General features: G+C 35.4%; 2 protein-coding genes across 3 annotated transcripts; both read left to right on the forward strand.

Moving 5' to 3' along the window:
* The first annotated feature begins 6,908 nt into the window (after positions 1 to 6,908).
* On the forward strand, positions 6,909 to 10,219 carry LOC133292972 (probable alpha,alpha-trehalose-phosphate synthase [UDP-forming] 11). Of its 2 annotated transcripts, XM_061491471.1 has the most exons (4): positions 6,909 to 7,917; positions 8,020 to 9,161; positions 9,280 to 9,553; positions 9,732 to 10,219. In XM_061491471.1, the coding sequence occupies exons 1-4, from the start codon at positions 7,198 to 7,200 to the stop codon at positions 10,044 to 10,046; spliced, it is 2,451 nt and encodes an 816-aa protein (XP_061347455.1). In that variant the 5' UTR covers positions 6,909 to 7,197; the 3' UTR covers positions 10,047 to 10,219. The 2 variants fall into 2 exon arrangements, with proteins under 2 accessions (XP_061347455.1, XP_061347454.1); XM_061491470.1 differs by having other exon boundaries at positions 6,909 to 9,161.
* A 4,048-nt stretch (positions 10,220 to 14,267) lies between these two features.
* On the forward strand, positions 14,268 to 22,604 carry LOC133292971 (cyclic nucleotide-gated ion channel 17). Its single transcript, XM_061491469.1, has 7 exons — positions 14,268 to 14,419; positions 14,665 to 15,181; positions 15,866 to 16,075; positions 16,222 to 16,520; positions 20,247 to 20,358; positions 21,165 to 21,401; positions 21,721 to 22,604. Exons 1-7 carry the CDS (start codon positions 14,391 to 14,393, stop codon positions 22,438 to 22,440), a joined length of 2,124 nt encoding a protein of 707 aa, XP_061347453.1. The 5' UTR covers positions 14,268 to 14,390; the 3' UTR covers positions 22,441 to 22,604.
* Positions 22,605 to 24,152: the final 1,548 nt, after the last annotated feature.

The raw sequence follows: 24,152 nt of genomic DNA on the forward strand, positions 1-24,152 counted from the left end.
TTATCACAAGCTTGACAACAAGTTATAAACAACACATAAATGATAATCTTCCCACACACTCATTCTCTTGGCCCAAGCTTCCAAATTTGCATCTAATTGTGATTTAATCCAAGTCAACCAATTTCACAACCCCAATAACATTTTACAACATCAAGCCACACCATAAGTACTCATCATAGTTTTTAAATCAAATGTTAAGATTTCTCTTAAGCAATTTATCAAACACATGGTAGGTATGTATTTACACACCATAATTGCACCATATAGGGTTTCTTGGACCCCTCAAATTTCAGATTTCACAACATAATCCAAAGGAAAAATGATTAAAGAACAAACACAAATCAAAACCAACCAACTTCCAAACTTAAAACACATCAAACACCCACGAACGATCCTAAACATTACAAAATCAGCTTGAAATATCAATCTACATGCACATAAGTTTAGATACAATACCTTGTCTAGCTTCCACAACAATTACTACACACTTTCCAAGCTTTAAACCACTTGAAAATCATTAGTTCCCCCACTGCATTAACAGTACAAGAGATTGTTCGGGAGGAAAAATCTCAAGCTACAATGATGCCCAAGGTTGGAGAAGAGAAGGGTTATGACTAAAAGATGCAAAACTACAAGTTTTGTAGAGTGGACTTTGGCTAAAAATTATTAGATCACCATGAAAATCCTTGCCTTTTCTCTCTACCCATGTTCACTGCTCATAAGAGAAGAAAAAAGGAAGAGGTCGTGTGAGTTTGATGGAAAGAAAGAGAGTCGACTATGTGTAGTAAAAGAACAACTAAGTCATTTAACTATTACACCTTTGATTTTATTTATTTAATTTTACCATTCCTTACATTCCTATTGGTCCCATTTAATTCAACATTTGGTCTTCAATTTTAAAGGACTCAACGGCTACATATGTATCGAATATGTAGAAGAAATTCACTAAATTATGTGATGTTTCATCATTTATAGATTTATCATGTAATTTGACCTATTAAAAACTCTATTGGTTGATTTTACATCAACTTTGACTTATTTAAATTAATTCCTCTAAACCTCATAAGATCAAATTAAATTCACATTTATCCCACTAAATTCACTAGACAATTTAATTAAATCATCTCATTCAAGTTTAGACTTAATTTTTTGCTAAACTATAAAATATCCGTTAATTTTCACTATAAATATTTTCATTTTCGAGTTCATATCTCATAATTATATCTAGGTCATCTTATACATGTCTAACATGAACTGTATCTTTCTATTAATTAGCATGTCACCCACGTGATTTACCACTCACCTTTTCATTAAATCCACAATTAATTCTCTCATACTTGCTAAACCCATTTGATTGACACTACTTAATAGCGAGAGTTGTTATAATTTGTATTGTGTAATGTTTCTCTCGCCATAAAAACTGCAATTTTGACTAAAATGACATAATTCTATGTCCTTTGAAAGGACAAACACTAATCCCTAATTTTTTATTTATTAAGAGTATGATCGGTCCAATAGCAATTGAGTTGGATCACATACGTTTGAATCTGATCTAATGGTTGTCTGGGTCTTTGCTGGAACAAGGGCACTATGAGATGATTCCTTTACGAGATACACAGTGACTTGTGGGATGCTCTGTGAGATTGTGGTCTTGGAGTTGGATCTCTCGGTTGATTAGGTCGATTGGGGGGAGGTGCCTACAAGGCACTTTGAGACTCAAATTAATATATGAGTGATGAGCTTTTAGTTAAGATGGGAAAGATGATTACACCTGGGCTTCTAACCTCTGTTTATATAATGATGGATTGTCTTACTCATGCCGCCTTAGTATGGTGGAATTTAATCTCAATAATGTGCAGAAGTGGCATTTAATCTCAATAATGTGTGGGATGTCTATTTGGAGACTATATCTTATAGGTGCAGCTGGAACCATGTGTCTTTCTCTTAGCCATTGGCTATTATGTGGATTGTAGATTTCTTTAGTGTTGATGTTGTATAGTCACAAAGGACCGAGCTGCTGATATCGCGTGTTAGTTTACCTAGGTGATGTCATGTACGCGAGATGGATTTATTTCTTGGGCCTTTTGGGCTCTTTAAAAACTGTACCTTGTATCATAAGATAGGTTCAGATCAGAGCCCAATTTTAGAAATTATTAATTTTTTTAATGAGTTTTTGATACAGATATTTCTAACGGTAATACTTTTAGTTACAATTAATGGGGTTTGCATCTATCATGTCACATGACACAAAAAAATTCCTACACACACAACATTTTGTGGGGCCCGTACTTTTTGAAACAAAACAAAAAACTAAGGTACGCAAAACGAATCTCTATAACATTACACAATCATTTTTCCTACAACATAACTCTTCTAAAACCCGCAATTAATATGATTTAATCATTAATATTAAACCATATAATTGTAACATCCCAAGAGTAGGGAGTGATCGTTGGAGCAAAAGAGACACGAACAATAAGCGGCTCATGCCAAAACTTGTAGTTGTGGGGTACATGATTGAATCGAATCAACACCCGAAAGAGAGGGATTTCAAAGAATGTGCAAGTATAAGATTGTACAGTTGGGGATAACTTATAAGAATTAATCGGCACTACCTTTACTAACAAGATGTATCTACTTTTTGATAGTCCAGAACGAAAGAACTCCATAGTTAAGCGTGCTTAACTTATAGCAATTATGGGATAGATGAACTACTGAAATTTTTTTCCAAGAAATGCGTGAGTGAGGACAAAACACGTTGAAAAGTCTTGTATTAATTTGTGGGTACAATCATTGATCCTTGAAGCTTACAACAATAATATTATACAGTGAAAAAAAGTGTTCTCCTGAACGAAAGAACTCCATAGTTAAGCGTGTTTAACTTATAGCAATTATGGGATAGATGAACTACTAAAACACTTTTCCAAGAAATGCGTGAGTGATGACAAAACACGTTGAAAAGTCTTGTATTAATTTGTGGGTACAAATGAAGCTTACAATAATAATATTATACAGTGAAAAAAAAGTGCTCTCCTGAATCTTCGCAAAACCTAACTAAAAGTTAACGGGGGATCCTTGAATGTGATAAAATAGCACGAACTAAAATAATTAAGAATTAACAGATACATTTATGCATTCTATCTTAAATTCTAAAAAAAAAATCACAAAAAATGTATAGAAAAAAAATCTGGCAGAATAGTTTTTAAAATGAAACTAAAGTATAAATTAAATTTTATATATCAAATTATAATTTTAAAATAATTTAATCTTTTTTTTGGTAGGCAAAAATAATTTAATCTATTAATCTACTTTTTATATAAGTTTAATTAATTTCCCGTGCGATTCATAAAATTATGAAATAAATTTCTCATATTTTGATAAATTATTATAAATCTATTTCGATTTAAAATTTTAATTTTACGCAACATAAAAACATAAAAATATATTTATATATCATAGAACACACAAATTATTTAATCTGAAACCATCCCTAATAACAATAAATACAAAAGAGTTATACTTATATGAGTTTTTAGTATCATTTAAATTAAAAACATTTAAAAAATAAAATATTTAAAATTTTGAACGACAAAATATATTTATTTCGATTTTTTTTATAACTTATAATATCTTATAATTAATAAATTTATATTACAAAAAAGATAAACATTAGCATCTTAATGTTCATTCTGTATTTAGACATAAATAACTTCATTTACAAGCACCACACATACACACATGTATATCTTTAAATATAAAGGTGAAAAGTTCCAAACGTAAATATGCCAACAGGTATTTTTTTCAGAGGAACAGTGTTTTTATTAAATTATTTAAACAGGGAAAATTTTAGATGCTTAAAATTGGTCATCATATATATTCTCTTGGATAATGGTATTATACATTATGCACATTGGTCAGTAGGTTTAGGATATATTTGTAGTAAAATTCAATAAGTGCTTGTAGCTGTTATATGCGGTGCAGCCCCTTTATTTAGTATTACAAACTTTTATGGACAACATTATGTGTATGACAAAAAATAAAAATAAAATCAAATGATAAATATTTATTTTATCGTGCTTTAACTGATCACAACAATTATAATATTAGATTAAAAATATCAAAGAAAGACTTATTAAAAAAAGAAAATTAAAAGGATATCTCCGTATAACTCTCACTTATGAAATTGATGAGGCGTTATTTTATTTAGGTTGGAGGACATGAGTCAAACTCATTCCCCATATTTTATATTTGTTTATATATCTAGTGTTAGCCTATAATTCTCTTCAAAGCAAGATATATCTATTAATTCACCGCTCGTGTTAAAAATAATAAGAAATACAGTTATAAAGAACAAAATATTATGGTAAAATTATTATTATTTTTTGGTAAAATTATTGTATATAAGGAATAAAAATCTGATACGCATGAACTCTTGCGTAGTATGAAGCGCGAGAATGTTCTTGAATCATGAGTCACGCGCCTAATAAAAAGATTTGTATGGAAAATAAAAAATTGTAAAAAGTAAGATAATATATAAAGATTATAATAATAACTATCATGAATATAAAGAACACGAAGAAGCAGAGCACGCAGAGGAGTAGGTGGGTCCCAAGTTCCCAGCCATTGAAGAAAGATGCCGGCCACGTGAATGGCTAACTTTTAAATAATAATAATAACTTTGTAGATAAAGTGGGGCCCATATTAGCCACGTAATCCAGGTGGACCCCACTCAGAGTGGGCCCAAATCTATCCATGTTTCCTTCGATGTTCTATCTCTATCTTTCTTTTTAATTCGCATTGCAGGCGCAGGTCCCAATATTTGTTAGAACAAGCCATCGAGGATGACTGACATGTTTTTTTTTTTTTTACGCTGAGGAAATCATCAACAGTAACGTCCCTGTTCTTCCACGTGTTTTTATCTCTATTCACCACGTCACCTCATTATATCCACTTTGTTCAACCTCAACGTGTTACCTTCTGCGGTAATTGTTTACTTCACCCTATTCGGATAAGCTCTTCTCTCTCTCTCTCTCTCTGTCATCTTAAAAACAATAATAAAGTACAGCTTCCTAATTTAAATACAAAGATAATTGACTTTCTAAAATCAACACTATAATCAAATTAAAATTCATGATACAATTAAAATATATATAATACATGATTTTGATTTACTATTACTAGTTTTTTTTTTTTTTTTTTTTTTACATATTTAACTATCATAACAATTACTCTAAACGTCATGTAACATATGGACAATAGCTACATGATACATTTTAAGTTAAATTTTAAAGTACATTTCATATACTAATGAAAATGATAACGAAATTATATTACCACAATATCTTTCAAGCAGCATAATTTTTTAATATAACTTAGGATATTAAAGATTAATTCTTTCGAGGCGTAAAAATTATTGAAGTGAATTTATTTTTTTTTATTTACTAAAAAAACTACTATTCATGGAAAGATATATGAAAGAAAGTAATAATAAATGTAAAATATCCTTTGATCAATAAATTTCTATACTTCTAATACAACCTAAGAATTTATCCTTTTCAAGCAAGGAAAAAGCGACAATTCGAATATACTTTACTTTGATCATTTTTGTGAGTGGAGATAATATATATGTTTAAAGTTGGAAATTACGTCTGACAAAAACAAAAGCATAAACTGCCCATCACTCGGTTTATTATACAAACCATACTATAGATGTGATCAAAATTTAATTTTCTAAGTTGGTAATGCCACTGGGAGTTCTCTATATGGTAATATAAGATAGAACAATTCCTTGTTTGAACAGAAAGATAGTCAGTCACCTTTAATTGATTTCATTTTCTTTCTTTTTGATTTTTCTCAGGTAATATTGCGTGTTGCAAAACAACCCATAATTAACAACCCCAATAATATACTAGCAGACAAAGGTAGACATACATACTAAAACACGCCATAATTAAGTTTTTTTAAGCCAAAAAATTTATTTTTTGTTAAGGAAAAAATAGTGCACCCGACTATTATTACTAGAATTCATTTTAATGTCAGAGCAACAACGTGTAAGCAGAGAAGAGCGTGGTATAATAAGAGTGTTGTGTTGTAATGAGGGGTAATGTGGATTAAAGGGATTGGTGAAAATATAAAAGGAATGGATGCCAAGTCAGCAGTCAAATTGTGAGAGAGAGTAAGATGACACCCACACGCCACGTTCTTCAGCAGAGGATCACGTGGCCACTTGTTGGAACCCATTTACTCTTTGGCAGATCAGATCATATCATATCATATCACAACTCTTCCAACAAAAAATAACAAGTCCCCAACCAAATCTCCCAACCTTCTTCTGCAGATAACGGAGTACCAGATACACCAGGAAACTTGCGCCTCCGTGTGAACAAGGGTTCTTGTTAAACGTTTCCATTTTCCACACCTGTCCCTGGACCATCCACCTTTATAGTATTTAACCATATATATATCTATCTATCTAAAATGATTAACAAATATTTAGAGCAATTCATTAAAAAAATAAAATTATATAATTATTTAAACATCTCTTAAAAAGTAAATATATCTATTAAGAAATTTTTTTTTTTATTTCTCTTGTATTTTCCGTATAGACCACGTGATCCTGTGAATTGGCATTCAATTCATATTTCCTTTTTCCTTCCTTAATACATACCCATCCTTATCCGTTTGACATAACACGGGCTATACCCGGTAACCCTCTCAAACCCACAATTTTTTTTCTTCACAAGTGAAAAACTGAAGGATAGAAAAAGAGTAGTCGGTTACAGTTAGCACTTAGCGCACACCCTGATGAGATAGGATCAAATCTGAACCGTCCAATAAAGTCTTTTACGTTGCCCCCATATAAAAAACAGGTTCGTTCTTATCCGCAACACACCACACAGCAGCGTCGTAGTTTTGTTTGCAGAGAGACACGCCACACACACGCTCTACTTCTTCTATAATGGAAGGTGTATTAGTATTAGTTTCTAGGATTTCCATTACTCAAAGATTTATATTCCTCTGCAACACCCACCTATAATACCATCACCCTAAATCACACACACATACAAAAAAAGACTCCATCTTTAACCTTTTTTTCCCTTCTTCAACCAACCAACCACCTCCACCAGCTAGTAAAAGAGAAGGAAAAAAAGAAGAAGAAAAGAAGATAAGATTCGATTTTATCGTGGTTATTGGGTAATGCTCTCGAGATCTTGCTTGGGTTTATTGAATTTGGTATCAGTGGATGATTACCAAGCGCTGAGCCGTGTCCCGAAGGTGATGGCGGTGCCCGGAGATGTAGCGGAGTTGGAGATCGACGACGTCGTTTCGTCGGGTACTCAAGAACGGAGGATCATCGTGGCGAACCAGTTGCCGATACGAGCGTGTCGCGACGCGGAGGGGAAGAGATGGAGCTTCGAATGGGACAGTGACAGCCTCGTGCTGCAGCTGAAGGACGGTTTCCCTTCCGACGTGGAGGTTCTGTACGTTGGTTCGTTGAAGGCGGAGATCGACGCGTCGGAACAGGAGGAAGTTGCGCAGGTGCTTCTAGAAAGGTTCCGGTGCGTCCCCACGTTCTTGCCTGCGGATGTTTACAACAGATTCTACCATGGTTTCTGCAAGCATTACCTATGGCCTCTATTTCACTACATGCTTCCTATGTCGCCCAGCCAGGGTGCGCGTTTCGACCGTGCGCAGTGGCAGGCCTACGTGCTTGCTAACAAGATCTTCGCCGATAAGGTCACCGAGGTTATAAACCCCGACGAGGATTACGTTTGGGTCCACGATTATCACCTCATGATCTTGCCCACTTTCTTGAGGAAGCGTTTCCACCGCGTGAAGCTCGGGTTCTTCTTGCACAACACGTTCCCGACGTCGGAAATCTATAGGACGATACCGGTTCGCGATGATATTCTGAGGGCCTTCTTGAATTGCGATTTGATTGGGTTCCACACTTTCGATTACGCGCGGCATTTTTTGTCTTGTTGTAGCAGGATGTTGGGTTTGGATTATGAGTCCAAGAGGGGTTACATTGGACTTGACTATTACGGTAGAACCGTGACCATAAAGATTCTCCCCGCTGGAATTCACATGGGCCAGCTTGAATCGGTGTTGTCGTTGCCTCACACTGCTTTTAGGGTCAAGGAGTTGAAGGAGCAGTTTCGGGGGAAGGTTGTGATTTTGGGTGTGGATGACATGGACATTTTCAAAGGTATTAGCTTGAAGTTCTTGGCCATGGGACAGCTTCTGCAACTGCACGAAGATTTAAGGGGTCGAGTGGTTTTGGTTCAGATTCTTAACCCTGCAAGGAGCAGAGGGAAAGATATTCAGGATGTGAAGAACGAGAGCGAGGCCATTGCCAAGGAGATTAACGAGAAATATGGCAAACCTGGGTACCAGCCGATTGTTTTCATCAATGGCCCCGTTTCGACCCAGGAGAAAGCTGCATACTATGCCATATCTGAATGCTGCCTTGTCAATGCTGTGAGGGATGGGATGAATTTGGTGCCTTATACGTACACTGTTTGTAGACAGGGAAGTGTTGCTTTGGACAAGGCACTTGGCGTTGAAGATGGGGCTGTGAGGCCTAAGCATAGTGTTATCGTTGTGTCTGAGTTCATTGGGTGCTCGCCCTCGCTCAGCGGAGCAATACGGGTGAATCCGTGGAACATTGATGATGTCTCGGAGGCCATGAATTCGGCTATCACAATGGCAGAGGCAGAGAAGCAATTACGTCATGAGAAGCATTATAAGTACATAAGCTCTCATGACGTGGCATATTGGGCTAGGAGTTTTGATCAGGATTTAGAGAGAGCTTGTAGAGAGCATTACCTCAAGAGGTGTTGGGGTGTAGGCCTTGGCCTGGGTTTCAGAATTGTTGCTCTGGATCCTACCTTCAGGAAACTTTGTGTGGATAACATTGCCTCTGCCTACAGAGCTACACACAATCGGTTGATCCTTTTGGACTATGATGGCACCATGATGCCGCAGGCCTCAATAAACAAAACTCCAAGCAGTGAAGTTATCTCTGTCTTGAATTATTTATGCAGTGATCCCCAAAATGTAGTCTTTATAGTGAGCGGCAGAGATAGGGATTGCCTAAGCAATTGGTTCTCTCCATGTGAGAAGTTGGGTCTCTCTGCCGAGCACGGTTACTTCACTAGGTATATTGAATTTACATGTTACAGAAATTCATAAATGCTGGGTTTTTGGTGTTTTTGTTGATCCATTTTTGTTGTTGTTGTTGTTGTTGTTTTGGTTTTGTTCTTTGCCTGCTGGCAGGTGGAGTAAAGATTCTCCTTGGGAGACCTGCGGTTTGACAACCGACTATGATTGGAAAATGATTGCAGAACCCGTGATGGCGCATTATACAGAAGCAACTGACGGTTCTTTCATTGAACACAAGGAAAGCGCAATGGTGTGGCACCATCAACTTGCGGATCCTTCTTTTGGATCAAGCCAAGCCAAAGAGCTTCTTGATCACCTGGAGAGTGTGCTGGCTAATGAGCCAGTAGTGGTTAAAAGGGGACAGCATATAGTTGAAGTTAAACCTCAGGTATAAAGTATAATCTTTGAACTGACAGTGTTATGAAGGAAACTTAGGCTTTTATTTGTATTTGCTGGGCCGAGAGACACAATGACTCACTCTTCTTGAGTGCATTTTTGTTTTGAGGAGACAGTTTTCAAGTTTCATTGATTAGAATTAAAATTATTGTATTTTTTCTGAGATGCAGGGTGTGAGCAAAGGTATAGTGGTGGAAAATCTTATCTCAACCATGCGAAGTGAGGGAAAGTCACTAGATTTTTTGCTGTGCATAGGAGATGATCGCTCGGATGAAGATATGTTTGAAAGCATTGCTCGTTCAGTTTCTAATCCGGATCTGCCAACCATATCAAAAGTCTTTGCATGCACTGTTGGTCAGAAACCAAGTATGGCTAAATACTATTTGGATGATACTACTGAAGTTATCAAGTTGCTCGAAGGACTTGCAACGGCATCAGCACCACCTACGTCCGTAACTTTTCAGGAATTGCAAGGAACACCATAGAAACTGATACAGAAAACAATCTTGTACAGAATGATACTTACTTTTATAGGTTGATTCGAAAAATTCAATACTTAGAAATTTACAGATTAGCTGATTCATGTTCTTCACATAACTCGCAGCAAAATTTCTTCTTGCATAGAATATAAGTTTCTGCACTGTGCAATTAAAACAGGCCTAACAGCAATCTTTAAGGAATGTAAGGTTTCAGTAAACAACAAAGTTTCTTGACAATGATCAAAATGGGTAGGGGGATTAGGTCTTGGCACTGGCTGTCAATTTTGAGTAAATTTACCATTACTTTATTATATCGCTGACTGCCTGCGGAAGCTTCCTTGGTCAGGACTCGGTAAAAAGTGAAACCAGCAAGCTTAATTTGCTTATGTTGGATGGTAGTTGTTGAAGTGGTGCAAGTTACAGGGAAAAAAAAATGCATTTTGGATTTTAATTAAATGAAACCACGAGTATCACATGAAGAGTCTCAGAGCACGCTGTTGGTGTCCAGAAAAAGTTGGAAGTACTGGTTGGTCATAACAGGCTGGCAAATTTACTTTTCCTTGCAAAGAAGTTAAAAAGAGCTTGTGACAGATTGAAGTTTCTAGTGTGTTGAACAGTTAATCATCTAAATGCACCCGGATCAGTAGAACCCGTGAGTATCTTTAAGAGCAAGATTTTTTCTTAACCAATATGCAACATTAAGGAGAACCAGAAATCAATATCAACTTGACTTGCGGTACATGTTGTTTTTGAAATTTTAGAGTTCAAATGCAGTACTCAACTACTTGCTTAAACTTTTTCTAAATGAAGGAAATTTTCTTTGGGCAGCTCCAATTACAATGCCCATTTTCCACCGAATTCGTCATTAACTAACACTCTGTACTAGCGTTTTGATCCCACCTAAAAGCAGTTTGCTTGATTGACTTGGAAGCTCAGTAATCAGTTTACAGGGTCCATGAGTTATCTTGGATCCTAATTATATCCTAATGATCCAATAACATTTGTCCAGGTAAACTAGCACGTTGATCCACCAAGACAAGGACTTAGATAGTATTCAATTGTGCACCAATGTATAATGAAATGGCTCAATCATGTAAGGAGCCAGCTATATCTCAAGCAGCCTCTGTTATGTTGACACATGGCAGGGAACCAGATGGACTGATCTTGTCCATGTGAAGTTGTGAACCATATTTGGGCATCACTTGTTTCTTTACAGGGAGCTGAGTCTCCTTGAGGGACAATGAAAACAAGCTTCCTTAAAATGAAAGTTAAGGTTATCTTAGATTTGAAAAAATTCAACCAGGGATTGTTCCTTTGGATATCCCAACCCAGCACTTGAATGATATATAAAAAAATGAGGTCAAAAATCAGTGAAACATGTCTGGCAACATTTCTTTTCTTTCCTTGATGAACTATTTCAACTTCCTTTCCTTTTCATTAATTTCAAATCTGATCAATCAGTCAAGGTATAGTCCATATCAATGCTACAAATGGCAAAATCGCACATGGCTAACGTACCATGCATACGACTGGCTCCCACAATGACAAGTGAAAATCAACCGTTAGCGGGAAGGCTTCAAATTTTTCAACACATCATTAATCAATGTTAGATTATGTGCTTCAAACATGCTTAGAGTGTGAAAATGGTAAGACACAAACATGGAGGAAACCTTCTAACTTCTAATTGTTCTCTTCATCTGATTTATAGTACAGTTACGGTTAACAAACTTTTTTTTTTTTTTTTTTTTTCCTTTTCGATTATTTACTGTATATCTGTGGACATTTCTGAAAAGGTTGCAAGTTAGACTGAGAACTGAAGTTAAAGCTTAATAAAGAAGTAGATAGAATGCAGGAAAAAGACTGACCAATCCACCTCATTATTGTTAACTTGCCAAAGATCTAATACAGTTGTTGCTCATTCATTTAAGACAAACTCACTTATAAAAAGGTAACTGGAGTTGCGGCTATGTGTCTGGGATTGTGCAGAAAAATTCATTGCAGGGCAGTGCCAGTGGTCGTTAATACAGCATGATTTAGTGAACAATTTTTATCCATTTTTACTTATGTGTTATTTTTAATGCGAAATTACGAAAATTAATTAAAAAATCGAAGTATTCACTCAACCACTTTTATGATAAAGATGGGACAAGGGAAATAGTAACGAGTGCTAAATAAGAACTTCAGTTTGCTTACTGTTTACGATTGCTAAATCATTGCAACCAATAATCTTTTCGTACCAGCGTTTATCATCAGTTCAGTGTAGTTGAAAAAAATCCTTCTCATACACGATCTTACAAAAAAATAGTCCCAATTATCAACGTCCAACAACTAGTAAAACTTGAGAGAGAAGACACTTTTCAATTTTGAACACATGGAATTGGAAGCTGCATTAGGCAAGTGAAAGCAACAGTTCTCCCCAAGATTTCATATAAGCAACAATAAAATGACCACACACATTTTATTTGTGTCTGTTGTAAGAATTACTTTGTAGAACTTTGGGGTTTGAATTGGGAACTGATGTTTACGTTGTAATATTAGAGGGGGGGGGGGGGGGGGAAGTCAAAAAGAAAAAGGTACATAATTTTTATCTGCCTGTTTGACATGGTTGGATTGCTTTCAAGAGTTGCATCCTCCTCATGACGCAAATTTGAAGACATGTACCAAAGGAGGAAACAAGTTTGGTACTTCATTTTCATAGACATAAAGTAGAATGAAATCAGCAGCGCGTAGGGATAATACATAAATAACATAGTTGTCAAGTCTCACACGACTCAGATTTTCTCCCTTTAGACCCACCACGTGCAATTCGTCCAAATAAGGGGCTTAGATAGAACCAGTCCTTTGTTGGTGATAGCTAAACAGAATTTGGCATACCCACGACGTGGCATTCATGCCAGATAAGGTGCAAGCTAAATCCAGGTAAAAACCATTCATACCCACGATTAAATGGAAACTTTTTGTTTGATTTTTTTTAACATAAAATATGTTAATTTACATATGAAATAACTTCAAACTTGTTAAGATAGTCGAAGAAGAAGAAAACCCTACTGACAACGATTTTTACGTACATATGAATTTCGAGATCAAACCCAAAATCAGGTGCTTAAGTGAATCACACTTCTTCAACTCAATTAAGACCGGTTCATCTATGCCAATTTTTTCCAGTCAAATCGGTTTTATTTGGTTAGAGCATACATTCGAGTCGGGTAAGATTATCATGGTAACAAAGCTCTTCCTAAGGTATAATACATGAGAAATATTTTTCTATGTTGTAGGAAAGCAGTTATCTCATGATGTAGAAATAAAGTTATAAGTGAGACTCACAGGTAAAAGGAGAGAGAAAAAATAATGATGAGACTCAATTCCTTTTTGTGCGTAGGAAAGTTGTTTATCTCATGTAAAATGAGATAAACATAACCCATAATACATATCCATAATTTGAACTCAAAACAACTAAAAAGATCCAGGTAAAACCTGGCAAAATAGAGTTCGCCCAGCCCCACTATCCAAACGGGACGGGGCGAGCTAAATTTTATAATCCACCCAATTTGCCTAGCCTGCCCCACCTAACTTATCGAACGAAGTTTTTTTATTTTATTTAATGTAAAACAGTCGGCCCAACCCGCCTTGTTAATTTATTTTAAAAAATAGAGTGGGATGAGATGGATTGTTTTTTGATGGTGGGTCGCCCATTTTGTCATCTCTAATCCACATACTTGGTTGTTCAAACTCAAGATTTTTTATCAAAGAAAACAATTTTCTTGCCACATCAACGAATGATTATCAATTTTCCACTTTTAATAAAGTAATTAAGAAGTTTGATACTTTTATGCCTATAATTTTTAGTATAAATTCAACACAAAATAAGACTATGGATTTGTTTCAAGTCCAAAGGGGGAGATCCAGTGGTTAGGTAGATATGGATTTGGATCCAGTATGGAACAAAATTGAAGCAGGTAACTTGGACCCTAGAGTTCAATTCAAAATCCAATTGGGATGTAAAGGCCCAAAACCGTCCATAATACTTCGCATGGTCAAGATAGGGACAGACGGACAGTGGAATGGAAGTCCTGTCCTCATAGACCCTGTCTCCATTGAAAACCCAAAAATATCATAATTAAAAAATATATTTTAATCTCAAAATAGTAGCATGGACTATGAATTCTTCATTCTTAAAGAGCAAAGAATAGACATGGCAAAGACGGTGGCGGAGTCCAATTTGACTTGTTTCGTGTTATGTGCTTCTGATGCTTTTGGTGAATCACTCACTATATGACCTCTGATACACTCTGCTCTCTCGTGTTACATTACATTACATTACATTAATTCCATTCTACCATTCTCTTTCTCATGGAACTCAAAAAGGACAAGCTTGTCAGGTATATCCCTCTTCCTCAATTTTTGTTTGCTTATGTTAGCCAACACCATTACCCTTTTATCAATTAAGTTTTTTATTTTTATTTTTTTTTAGTTCTAATAGTAACTGAATGTTAAAGCTTCAAGCTTCCTCCGTGAACCCTTCTACTCTATACTGTTTTTAATAAAGTTGGTTCATTTATTCCATGAATTTTGTTTGTAAACAAGACCCATTTGATGTGTGCTTTTAGAATTTATAAAATCTCAGGTTCTACACAGAGTCATCATCCACATACAAAGTTTCATCGTCTTCCTTGCTCAAAACAAGCAATGCACTGCCATGGGGTAAGAACAGATTTGCTGAAACATTTAGAATTGAGGGATCTAAGGTATTCCTGGAGGATCATGATGCATGGCGTAAAACGATACTTGACCCGGGTAGTGAGATTGTGTTGAAATGGAACCGTGTCTTCATCATTTCATGCTTGGTGGCTCTTTTTTTAGATCCTTTGTACTTTTACTTGCCCAGTGTGAGAGGAAATGCTGGGTCTTCTTCATGCGTGAGGACTGACACAGATTTAAGGATTGTTGTCACCTTTCTTCGCACTATTGCAGATATCTTTTATCTATTGCATCTGTTAATTAAGTTCAGGACAGCTTATGTGGCACCAAGCTCACGGGTATTTGGTAGGGGTGAACTTGTCATGGACCCCAAGAAAATTGCAACAAGATACATTAAATCTGATTTCTTCATTGATTTGATTGCCACACTACCTTTACCACAGGTATGCTGTTCTACTTGCCATCTTTTGGTCTTTTCATGACATATAAATCTACTGCAAACTTGTCTGCCACTTGGTTCTGATTTCTGTGGGAAAAAAAACTGGAGAAAAAGTAAATTGAGAAAAATGTTTAGCAAAAAGAGTATCTTAATGAGTGAATGAACTGAGCTTGTTCCCACCTTGCAAGTTGCTCTATCAAGCTTATGATTTTATTGAGTTACCAATAACATGACGAGTGCAAATTTCTGTTTGATACTCGTAGTCGAAGTATTTTCATTTGATCTTCCTTCGTATGCCCTCCTTTAGGATGGCTAAGAAGATGTGATAGTGTTATTCTTCTGCTGGTGGTTTTGGCCTTGATTCATGACCTGATTTGAGTTTTTTGCTAGCTAAGCTCAAGCTTCTAATTTTGAGGCTTCAAGCTTGATCCAAGCCCAGAGCCTGAGGAAGCTCAGTTTGACTTCACATCTTTATGCAGTAATATAAATCCTTCCACAAATTGATGTAAAGAGTCTCAAACATGGTTACTAAAATGATTTGTCCAATATGTGGCCAGTGTACAGTTTAGTTTTCATCTATTTCTATTTACTGTAGTTGAGTTGTATGAATTGAGTATTTTGGTAGGTTTCAAATTTTTTTGCCTGGTCAGGCATGTTGATAATAACTGATTGAAATTCTCATTTTCAGGTCATCTGGTTTATTATACCGGCAACAAGAAGCCCTCAAACAAGTCACAAGAATAATGCTCTTGCGTTGATTGTTCTGCTCCAATATGTTCCAAGATTATATTTGATATTTCCATTAAGTTCTCAAATAATCAAAGCAACAGGAGTGGTTACGAAGACTGCCTGGGCAGGAGCTGCATATAATCTGCTATTGTATATGCTAGCTAGCCATGTATGTTATTTTGATTGCTTCTCTTTTTCCATTTATTACTCTCTCAATCACACTTAGTTATCTGAAGTCTGAACCTTTGAAACCTACTTACTGGGTATGTATAGTTTTCTGCTTCAACAGTGTATCTCTTTGTTTTGTTGTTGCAGGTTTTAGGGGCAGCATGGTATCTTCTGTCTGTGGACCGATATACCACTTGTTGGAAATCCATCTGCAAAAAGGAAACTAACCCTGAAAACTGTTTTCTTTACCTGGACTGCAGTTCTTTGAATATTAAGCAGCGCATGATATGGGCAAATAGTACAAATGTTTTTAACAGCTGTGATCCCAATAAAGATATTGATTTCAATTATGGCATATTTGCAAATGCAATGACAAAGAATGTTGTCTCTTCATACTTTTTCCCAAAATACTTTTATTGTTTATGGTGGGGATTGCAGCAATTAAGGTATGAATTCGTTTTTCCATTCCATAAAAACTGCGAAATTATTTTATAAATGGTTCATTTGAATAATTCTTATGAAGATTCATTTTTTTAATTTCATTCATGCTATGAAGATGATTGTTGCTGCAACACATTTTACATTGACAAATGCTACATTATGTGCTGGTGGTTACTTGCATGACAGCACAATTTATAGCCTAAGAGAACCACCTGAGAAACAGATATTGTTGTTGATAATCATCTAGTTAGGAAGAGGTGATGGATCATTCATATTTATTATATAGAATTTTTTTTAGGAATATGATCAATGTAATGGACTGTCATTTGCCTTGACAAAAACAGATTCTGGATAAAATTGCAAATATCGCCCTTAACAGTTGATAAATTTGTTTATAAACCACTGAGACTGTTAGAACCTGATATGGACTTAGAAACAAATTGAAGAAGAAAGCGCAGATTGTATTAACTATTAAGCTCAATGATATCTAACGTATGTCAGTCAAAGGCATTTATACAGGAAAATACAGCGGAAATAAGCTGAATTGGACACAGGCATTCAAGAGGCCTGAACTCTCCTACTCTCTCTCTTTACTTAATTCTTTCTTACCTTGGTTCACTCCTCTCATCCCTTTTTATGCTTTCTGATCCCCATTCTGTTACAACTAGTTTTCTCCCCTAAAATCTAGTCACACTCATTCCATGCCTTGCCTATGGCTCTAATCACTTGTGGCTCTTCCTAGTATACACCTTAATGATAGGTTGTGTCCTAACAGACTGGTGGTCTGAAATTTTTCAAATTTCAAATGGACCTTAATTACAATTTCACCATGGTGTTTTTATTAAATTAACTTGTTTGGTTAAGCTATGTTGAGATTATATGGATTTAGAGGAGGAAAAGAGAGAACAAGCTCTAAATAATAGAATATAACATTGACATGTCACATATGGTGTAATGACGTGTCACAAAATACAATGCACTAACTCCTACTTATACTAATACTAGACTCTAATACTTATTAAGCAAGGAAACAAATCATGGAATACAATATAATATGGAAACCACTATTAAGAAATCATCTATGATACTTTAAAATATTCTAAAATATAATAATGATATTATAAGGTATTTTTAAGATATTCTAGAGGATGAGCCTTGAAGCAGCGGTAAGGTTGCTCCTTGTGACTGGAAGGTTACGGGTTCAAGTTTGGGAAACATTCTCTTTGCAAAAATAATAAGGGTAAGGCTATGTACAATCGATCCTTACTTTTACCCTCGCAAGTTGGGGAGCCTTGTGCACCAGGGTTTTCCTTTTATTCTAACACTCTCCTTCAGGCTAAAGCTTACTAAGCTTTAAGCTCGTTAGAATTAAACATATAAAGGAAAATAAATTAAAAATATAATGCAGTGATAGGAGACAACAACATTTCAGTTTGGGAATGGAGCTAGAGTGTCTAAGATTGGAGACGAAGCCAAATTGCATTTGGGGCAAGGGTATGGCTACATTGCATCTTGGACAAGATAATGCGAGACAGAGACTGGCCGGTGTGAGTCATAGTCAACATAAGTCATCAATATAGATATCATCACCTAAAGGTGTGTTTGGGAGTTAGAAAGGGAAGGAAAGGAGATGGATTGAGGGGGAAGGAAGGGTAAAGAAAGGAATGAAAATGAAGGATAAACCCTTACCCTTGTTTGGATGCTACAAAATCATAAGGGGAAGGAAATGGAAGGTTAGTTAAATTAAAATGATTAATTATAGAATAGATTTTTTATTTTATCCTTCTTTTTTTAAAATGATACTATACTATCATAAGTTTCAAAAAAAAAAAAAAAAAACTCTAAAACAAACTTTTTTTCTCTAAAAATGAAACTTGCTAATACAATAATGTAATTTTTAAATTGGAAAATTGAGTTGTCATTCCTCTAGAACCTCCCAATTTGGGGGGAACTTAGAAAAATGTTTTGAGGGTTTATGAAAACGGAAATTTTTTTCTTATGTTACAGGAAGTTTGTTATCTCCTGCTCTCCTCACTTCGATTTTTGCACCATTCCTTTTTTTTTTTTAATCCGGTGGGTCCCGCTCTTTTGTCTCACAGGAAAATTGCTTTCTCTTCAACTGTTGGAGAAAAGTAAAACCCTTATGAAAAAATATCTATCCCCTTCCCCTCTTTTTATAAGATTCCTAAATAAGGGAAAAGCTATTCATAAGCCTCTTCCTCCCCCCTCTCCCTTTCTCCCTCTTTAAATCTCTCGTCCAAACAACCAGAAATGATCGTCAGTAGGAGAAATCACCACATGTATGATTCATTAGTGCTAGTGCAAAAGGTTGACATGACAAATGTCTTCCAACTTTCTCCCCCTTAATGCGATGTTACTATATTGAAACGGATGGCACTGTGATGATACTATATTGAAATTATAAGGATTTGGTAGAGGAGGAAAAGATAGAGTAAACTCTCAATAATAGAATATAATATTGACATATGGTGTGTAATGATGTATTAGAAAATACAATCCACTAACCCAAATTTATATTAGTACTAGACTTTTAATTGTAATTAAATAAGGAAATTAATCACAAAATAAAATGAAATATGGAAAGCACTTCTAAGAAATCACCTAGGATACTCTAAAATATTATAAAATACAATAATGATATCATAAGATATGTTCTAGGTATTCTAACAAGCTATATAATGCTTTCTCTAGTACTTGTCCATTTACCCTCTTCATCCTCTGAAATTATCTTATACCGATTCTTCTGAACCACTTGAGGGAGATAATTCATAATTCCAATAAAGCTATAATGGTGCCTTCAAAGGAACTTGGTAAATCCTAGACATGTGGCCTATAAATTGATATGGAAAGGATTTTATCATAAGCTATCAACAGGAGTTTATGCATGTATGGAAAATCTAACTACCAGAGAATGTTAGTTTGGAATATGAATCTGGTGTGTAACTCGTGATGATCAGTATTGAATTTAGATATTTAATTTATGAGCTGGTCCAGCTGGAAAACCAAATTCGTCTACTTTGGCATCAGTTTTCATGAGAGTGACTCGAGATTTGGTAGTCTGTCACTAAATTATTTAGTTTTTATTGATAATGGTCAAGTGTCAATTAGTAAAAAGTTTAGAGTGAAAACAATTTTTCATTTATGTATATGATACTGACTTCAAAAATACCCTCAATCTCCTGAAGGAGGTATTCTAATGTGCTTGCCCTAATTATTAAATGTCTTGTGCTGCCCATGCCTCTCCAGCCAACTTCCAAAGCTGGTACATGAATCGGTCTGCTTAAGTTATGGATCCATTACTATTATAAACGAGATCAATGATTTTTTGGTTTAGCAATAATACCTTGCGTGTTTGGATTGCAGACTCTGATTTTGTTGCAAGAACTAATTAAAGATTGCAACTAATGAGGGATCAGTTCCTTAACTCCAAAGGGTTCAAAAACAAAGGAAACTATTAGTGTCACATTTCTTCTTTGATTTAGATGCAAGACACGAAAACTTTTACCAATTGAATGATTGGTATAATTTGGTTTAGGGATGAATGGTGTTCCTTTATGTAATGGATAGAGTACTATAAGATGCTTACTCTAAATAGCAGAGTGCGAAACCTTGTCCATGGGTAGTTATCTCTAAATTTTGAAATTTGTTGCCTATAGATGATATTGTTAGTTGATGTTGATTTTTTGTTATTCTCTTTGGCTTTGTTTTAGTTCTTATGGGCAGAACCTGTCTACCAGCACTTTTATTGGAGAGACGTCATTTTCTATTCTCATTGCCATCTTGGGTCTTGTTTTATTTGCCCATTTGATTGGGAACATGCAGGTATTTGTGGATGATTTGTTTTCAGGCTTATTTATCTGTTTATATAGTCATTAATAATTTATAGGGAAAAGTTCACTAATGTCCCTGTAGTTTACTTCAGAATCACTTATGCCCCTGTGGTTTTTTTCTTATCACATATGCCCCTGTGGTTTGTAAAAAGGTATGTTTTTTATCACATATACCCCTGTGGTTTCTTATTTTTTACAAAGCACAGGAACATATGTGATAGGAAAAAAACCACAGGAACATAAATGATTCTGAAGCAAACCACATGGCCATTGATGAACTTTTCCCTTGTATCCTAATTTTGATTCAACCAATTTGAAACTGTGATAAATATCTCTGGCACTTTATTACTATTGAATAAAATTCATTTTTTTATTCTTTTTTGTTTTTGTTGCTTTCATTAGCTTGCTACTAGTTGTTAAAAAGGTTTTTATTTCCTGTTATTCCATGTTAAACTAGTGTCTTATATTTTGTCAAATAGTTGTTTTTTTCCCCTGCATTTCCTTGTAATAGATAGTTTTCATTGAGAATAAAGTAACTTCACCCTTTTTTCTTCCTGTACCCTGTGCGAGTTGGAGATTTATAGCACCAAGTTGCCCTATATATTAGTTTTTACCGACTTTAGAAAAAATAAATAAATTATTTTTCATTGTTTGGTAGTGGGTTTGCCATGTCTATATGAGACACATTCTCATGTGACACTTCCCAGGCCAAATAGGCTGTTAAGACTTGTGTAGAATAAAATGTGCTTAGTTTTGTTTCCAGTTTGATTATCATCTGTGGTTGTTTCTCTGGTGTAGACATATTTGCAATCAATCACTCTAAGGCTTGAGGAGTGGAGGCTTAGACGAAGAGACACTGAGGAGTGGATGAGGCATCGCCAACTCCCTGAAGATCTTAAACGTCGTGTTCAACGATTTGTTCAATATAAATGGGTTGCAACTCGAGGGGTTGAGGAAGAAGCCATTCTACATGGATTACCTGCTGATCTTCGTCGTGATATCCAACGCCACCTATGCTTGGATCTCGTTCGACGAGTATGATTTCTGCTGAGTACTTAAAGACTATTCTATCATTTCTTATTAATTGTCATGTCCATTTCCATGTTTGGTATCTCCATAGAGTATAAACCTTCCTCTGCTCTTGTCCAAATTTTTAGTTTGGAGCATAATTATTCTATCACTGGCTGGTAATTTATGGTAGCTGGTAATCAGAATCTATTACCATCTGTCATTCGAACTATCAATGAGCGCTATTTGATATGAAGATTATTTGTCCAATGATACCAATTATCATAGATATAAAATTAACTTATTATAGGCATTTAACTCCTCCTCGCCTTTCATATTATTTTAGGTTCCCTTCTTCTCACAGATGGATGATCAGCTGCTTGACGCAATATGTGAGCGGCTGGTGTCTTCTCTCAGCACTCAAGGCACCTACATTGTTCGTGAAGGTGACCCTGTGACTGAAATGCTCTTTATTATCAGAGGTAGATTGGATAGTTCTACTACAAATGGTGGCAGGACTGGTTTCTTCAACTCAATCATATTGAGACCTGGAGATTTTTGTGGTGAGGAACTTCTCTCTTGGGCTTTGCTCCCAAAATCAACCACCAATTTGCCTTCTTCAACTAGGACAGTTAAAGCCCTTGGCGAGGTTGAAGCTTTTGCTCTTCGTGCCGAAGATCTCAAGTTTGTAGCTAACCAGTTTAGGCGCCTCCATAGCAGGAAACTGCAGCACACGTTTCGGTTTTATTCCCACCATTGGAGGACCTGGGCAGCCTGCTTCATTCAGGCTGCATGGCGTAGATATAAGAAGAGGATGCTTGCCAAAGATATCAGTTTGAGGGAATCCATTGCTTTGGACGAGACAGTGTCCATTGAAGGTAAACATGAGGAGGATTATTCTGCTGGCTCAAATTCTTCTCAGGCTAAATTGAACCTTGGGGTCACAATACTTGCTTCAAGGTTTGCTGCTAACACGAAAAGAGGAGCTTTGAAGATTAAAGATGATTTGCCCAAGTTACGGAAACCTGAAGAACCTGACTTTTCAGCTGAAGCTGATGATGATTAGTTATTATTGTTCAGAGGCAGTTGCTTTCTTTCATTGGCCTATAGCCTGCTTCAGATGTGTACATAACCAAGTTATGCCTATAACATGTATTTTATGCAATCTTCATCTGAGTAGGTTGATTAAGTCCTATTGAGTATGCCTTAAATCCTCATTTACTTTTTTGGTGCGTTTGATAGTAGAGAAATTTTTTTATTCTTGGAAATTGTGATTTTTAGGAATATGTTAGGAAAGTGAATTTTTCAGAAATGTTATAAAAAACAAAAAATCTATTTAATAGGCCAAAATATTTTCAGAAATATTAGCTTAAGTTTCCTGGTTCTTTATTTGGTTGATTGTGAATGATTGCTGGGAATGTGAGTTGATGTTACACAAGTAATCTTTATCTTTCCTATGAATGCATAAAGCAATGATTATATCACAACAATAATTTTTTTTCTTTTTTCTTTTTTTTTAATAGACGAGCAATTATTACTTTCATATGGAGTCAGATTTTAAAAAAAATATATATTTCATGTCTGAAAACATTTTATATTTTTAATATTTGGTGAATGGAGAGGCAGAGAAGTTTCTCCTTCAAACCCACGAGGCTTTTGGTCTTTTCATTCACAATCTTTTCTTCAATCTTCTTCCTTTCTACCTTCATCATCTGGCTGCTCAAGTCCACACCTTCAGTTCACCAGCAGATTCGTCTTCACTTCAACACATTATCATCTTCTTCTTCTTCTGTCGGTGATAGTGTCAATGTGGGTCCTCGATCTTTAACTGTTGAGTCCTTAACTAGCTTTACCAAAAACTTCATTGTAGCTGGTGTCAAAATTTCAACTTTGATTGATAACCGGTTTGTTAGGACCAAGAATACCTTTCTCTGGTTCAAATCTGAAGATGTAAGACAACATGTTGATGCTTCAACTGTTAATTTCATGGCAATGCAAGATAATGGAACTTCACCTCGAAGGAGATTCAGCAACGAATAGAAGAAGGTTCTTGGAGCTGGTTTACCAAGAAGGTTCAGCAACGAACAAGAGATGGTATTCTAAGCAGGGTTAATTATTTCATATAATTTGTGTGAAATTTTTCCACCGGGTGGGAATCTCAAGGGTATTCTTTGTTGGGATTTTGCTTCACAATTTTAAATTATGAAAATCTGATTTTTCTAGAAAATTTTCCAATTTTTTTTTCACAAGTATGTACAAGAGAGAAATGGGCATTCAACTTTCCTAGTCTCATCTTTGGGGGAAGTCAGCTGCTTATAGTAAGAGTGAGTAAATAGGATTCTCAATGTTAAGAGTTTTTCAGGAATCTAATTTTTTTTTTCTTTACTAAACACTCCGAGCTTTCCAGAGTCTTAGATATCGAATTAAATGAAGACATTTAAGAGGATAAGAGCATGTTCGATCCTTTTTAGTACTATTTTAGAAAGGGTTTAAAGTTTTAATCTTAAGAACCGCCTTGAATCGGACTAGTCGCACAGCTATGAATCAATTAGAATATCTGAATCCATAAAGTAACGACAAATATTATCAAATAATAAATATATATAATTAAAAAAAGGTAAAGGATTTCTCCAGTGAGATAAGTTATCTCCGGTGAGCTCAAAATGACGTCGTTTTGGAGCGGAAATCAATGTGTTTTTGTAATTTTAATATATTGAAGGGTTATGTTAGTCTTTATCATTATAATTTTTTAATCCTATAACCCCGAAACGACATCGT

Source organism: Gastrolobium bilobum, unplaced genomic scaffold, assembly GCF_033153095.1.
Source record: "Gastrolobium bilobum isolate Gb01-03AN ecotype WA unplaced genomic scaffold, APGP_CSIRO_Gbil_v1 utg3588, whole genome shotgun sequence".
NCBI lineage: Eukaryota > Viridiplantae > Streptophyta > Magnoliopsida > Fabales > Fabaceae > Gastrolobium > Gastrolobium bilobum.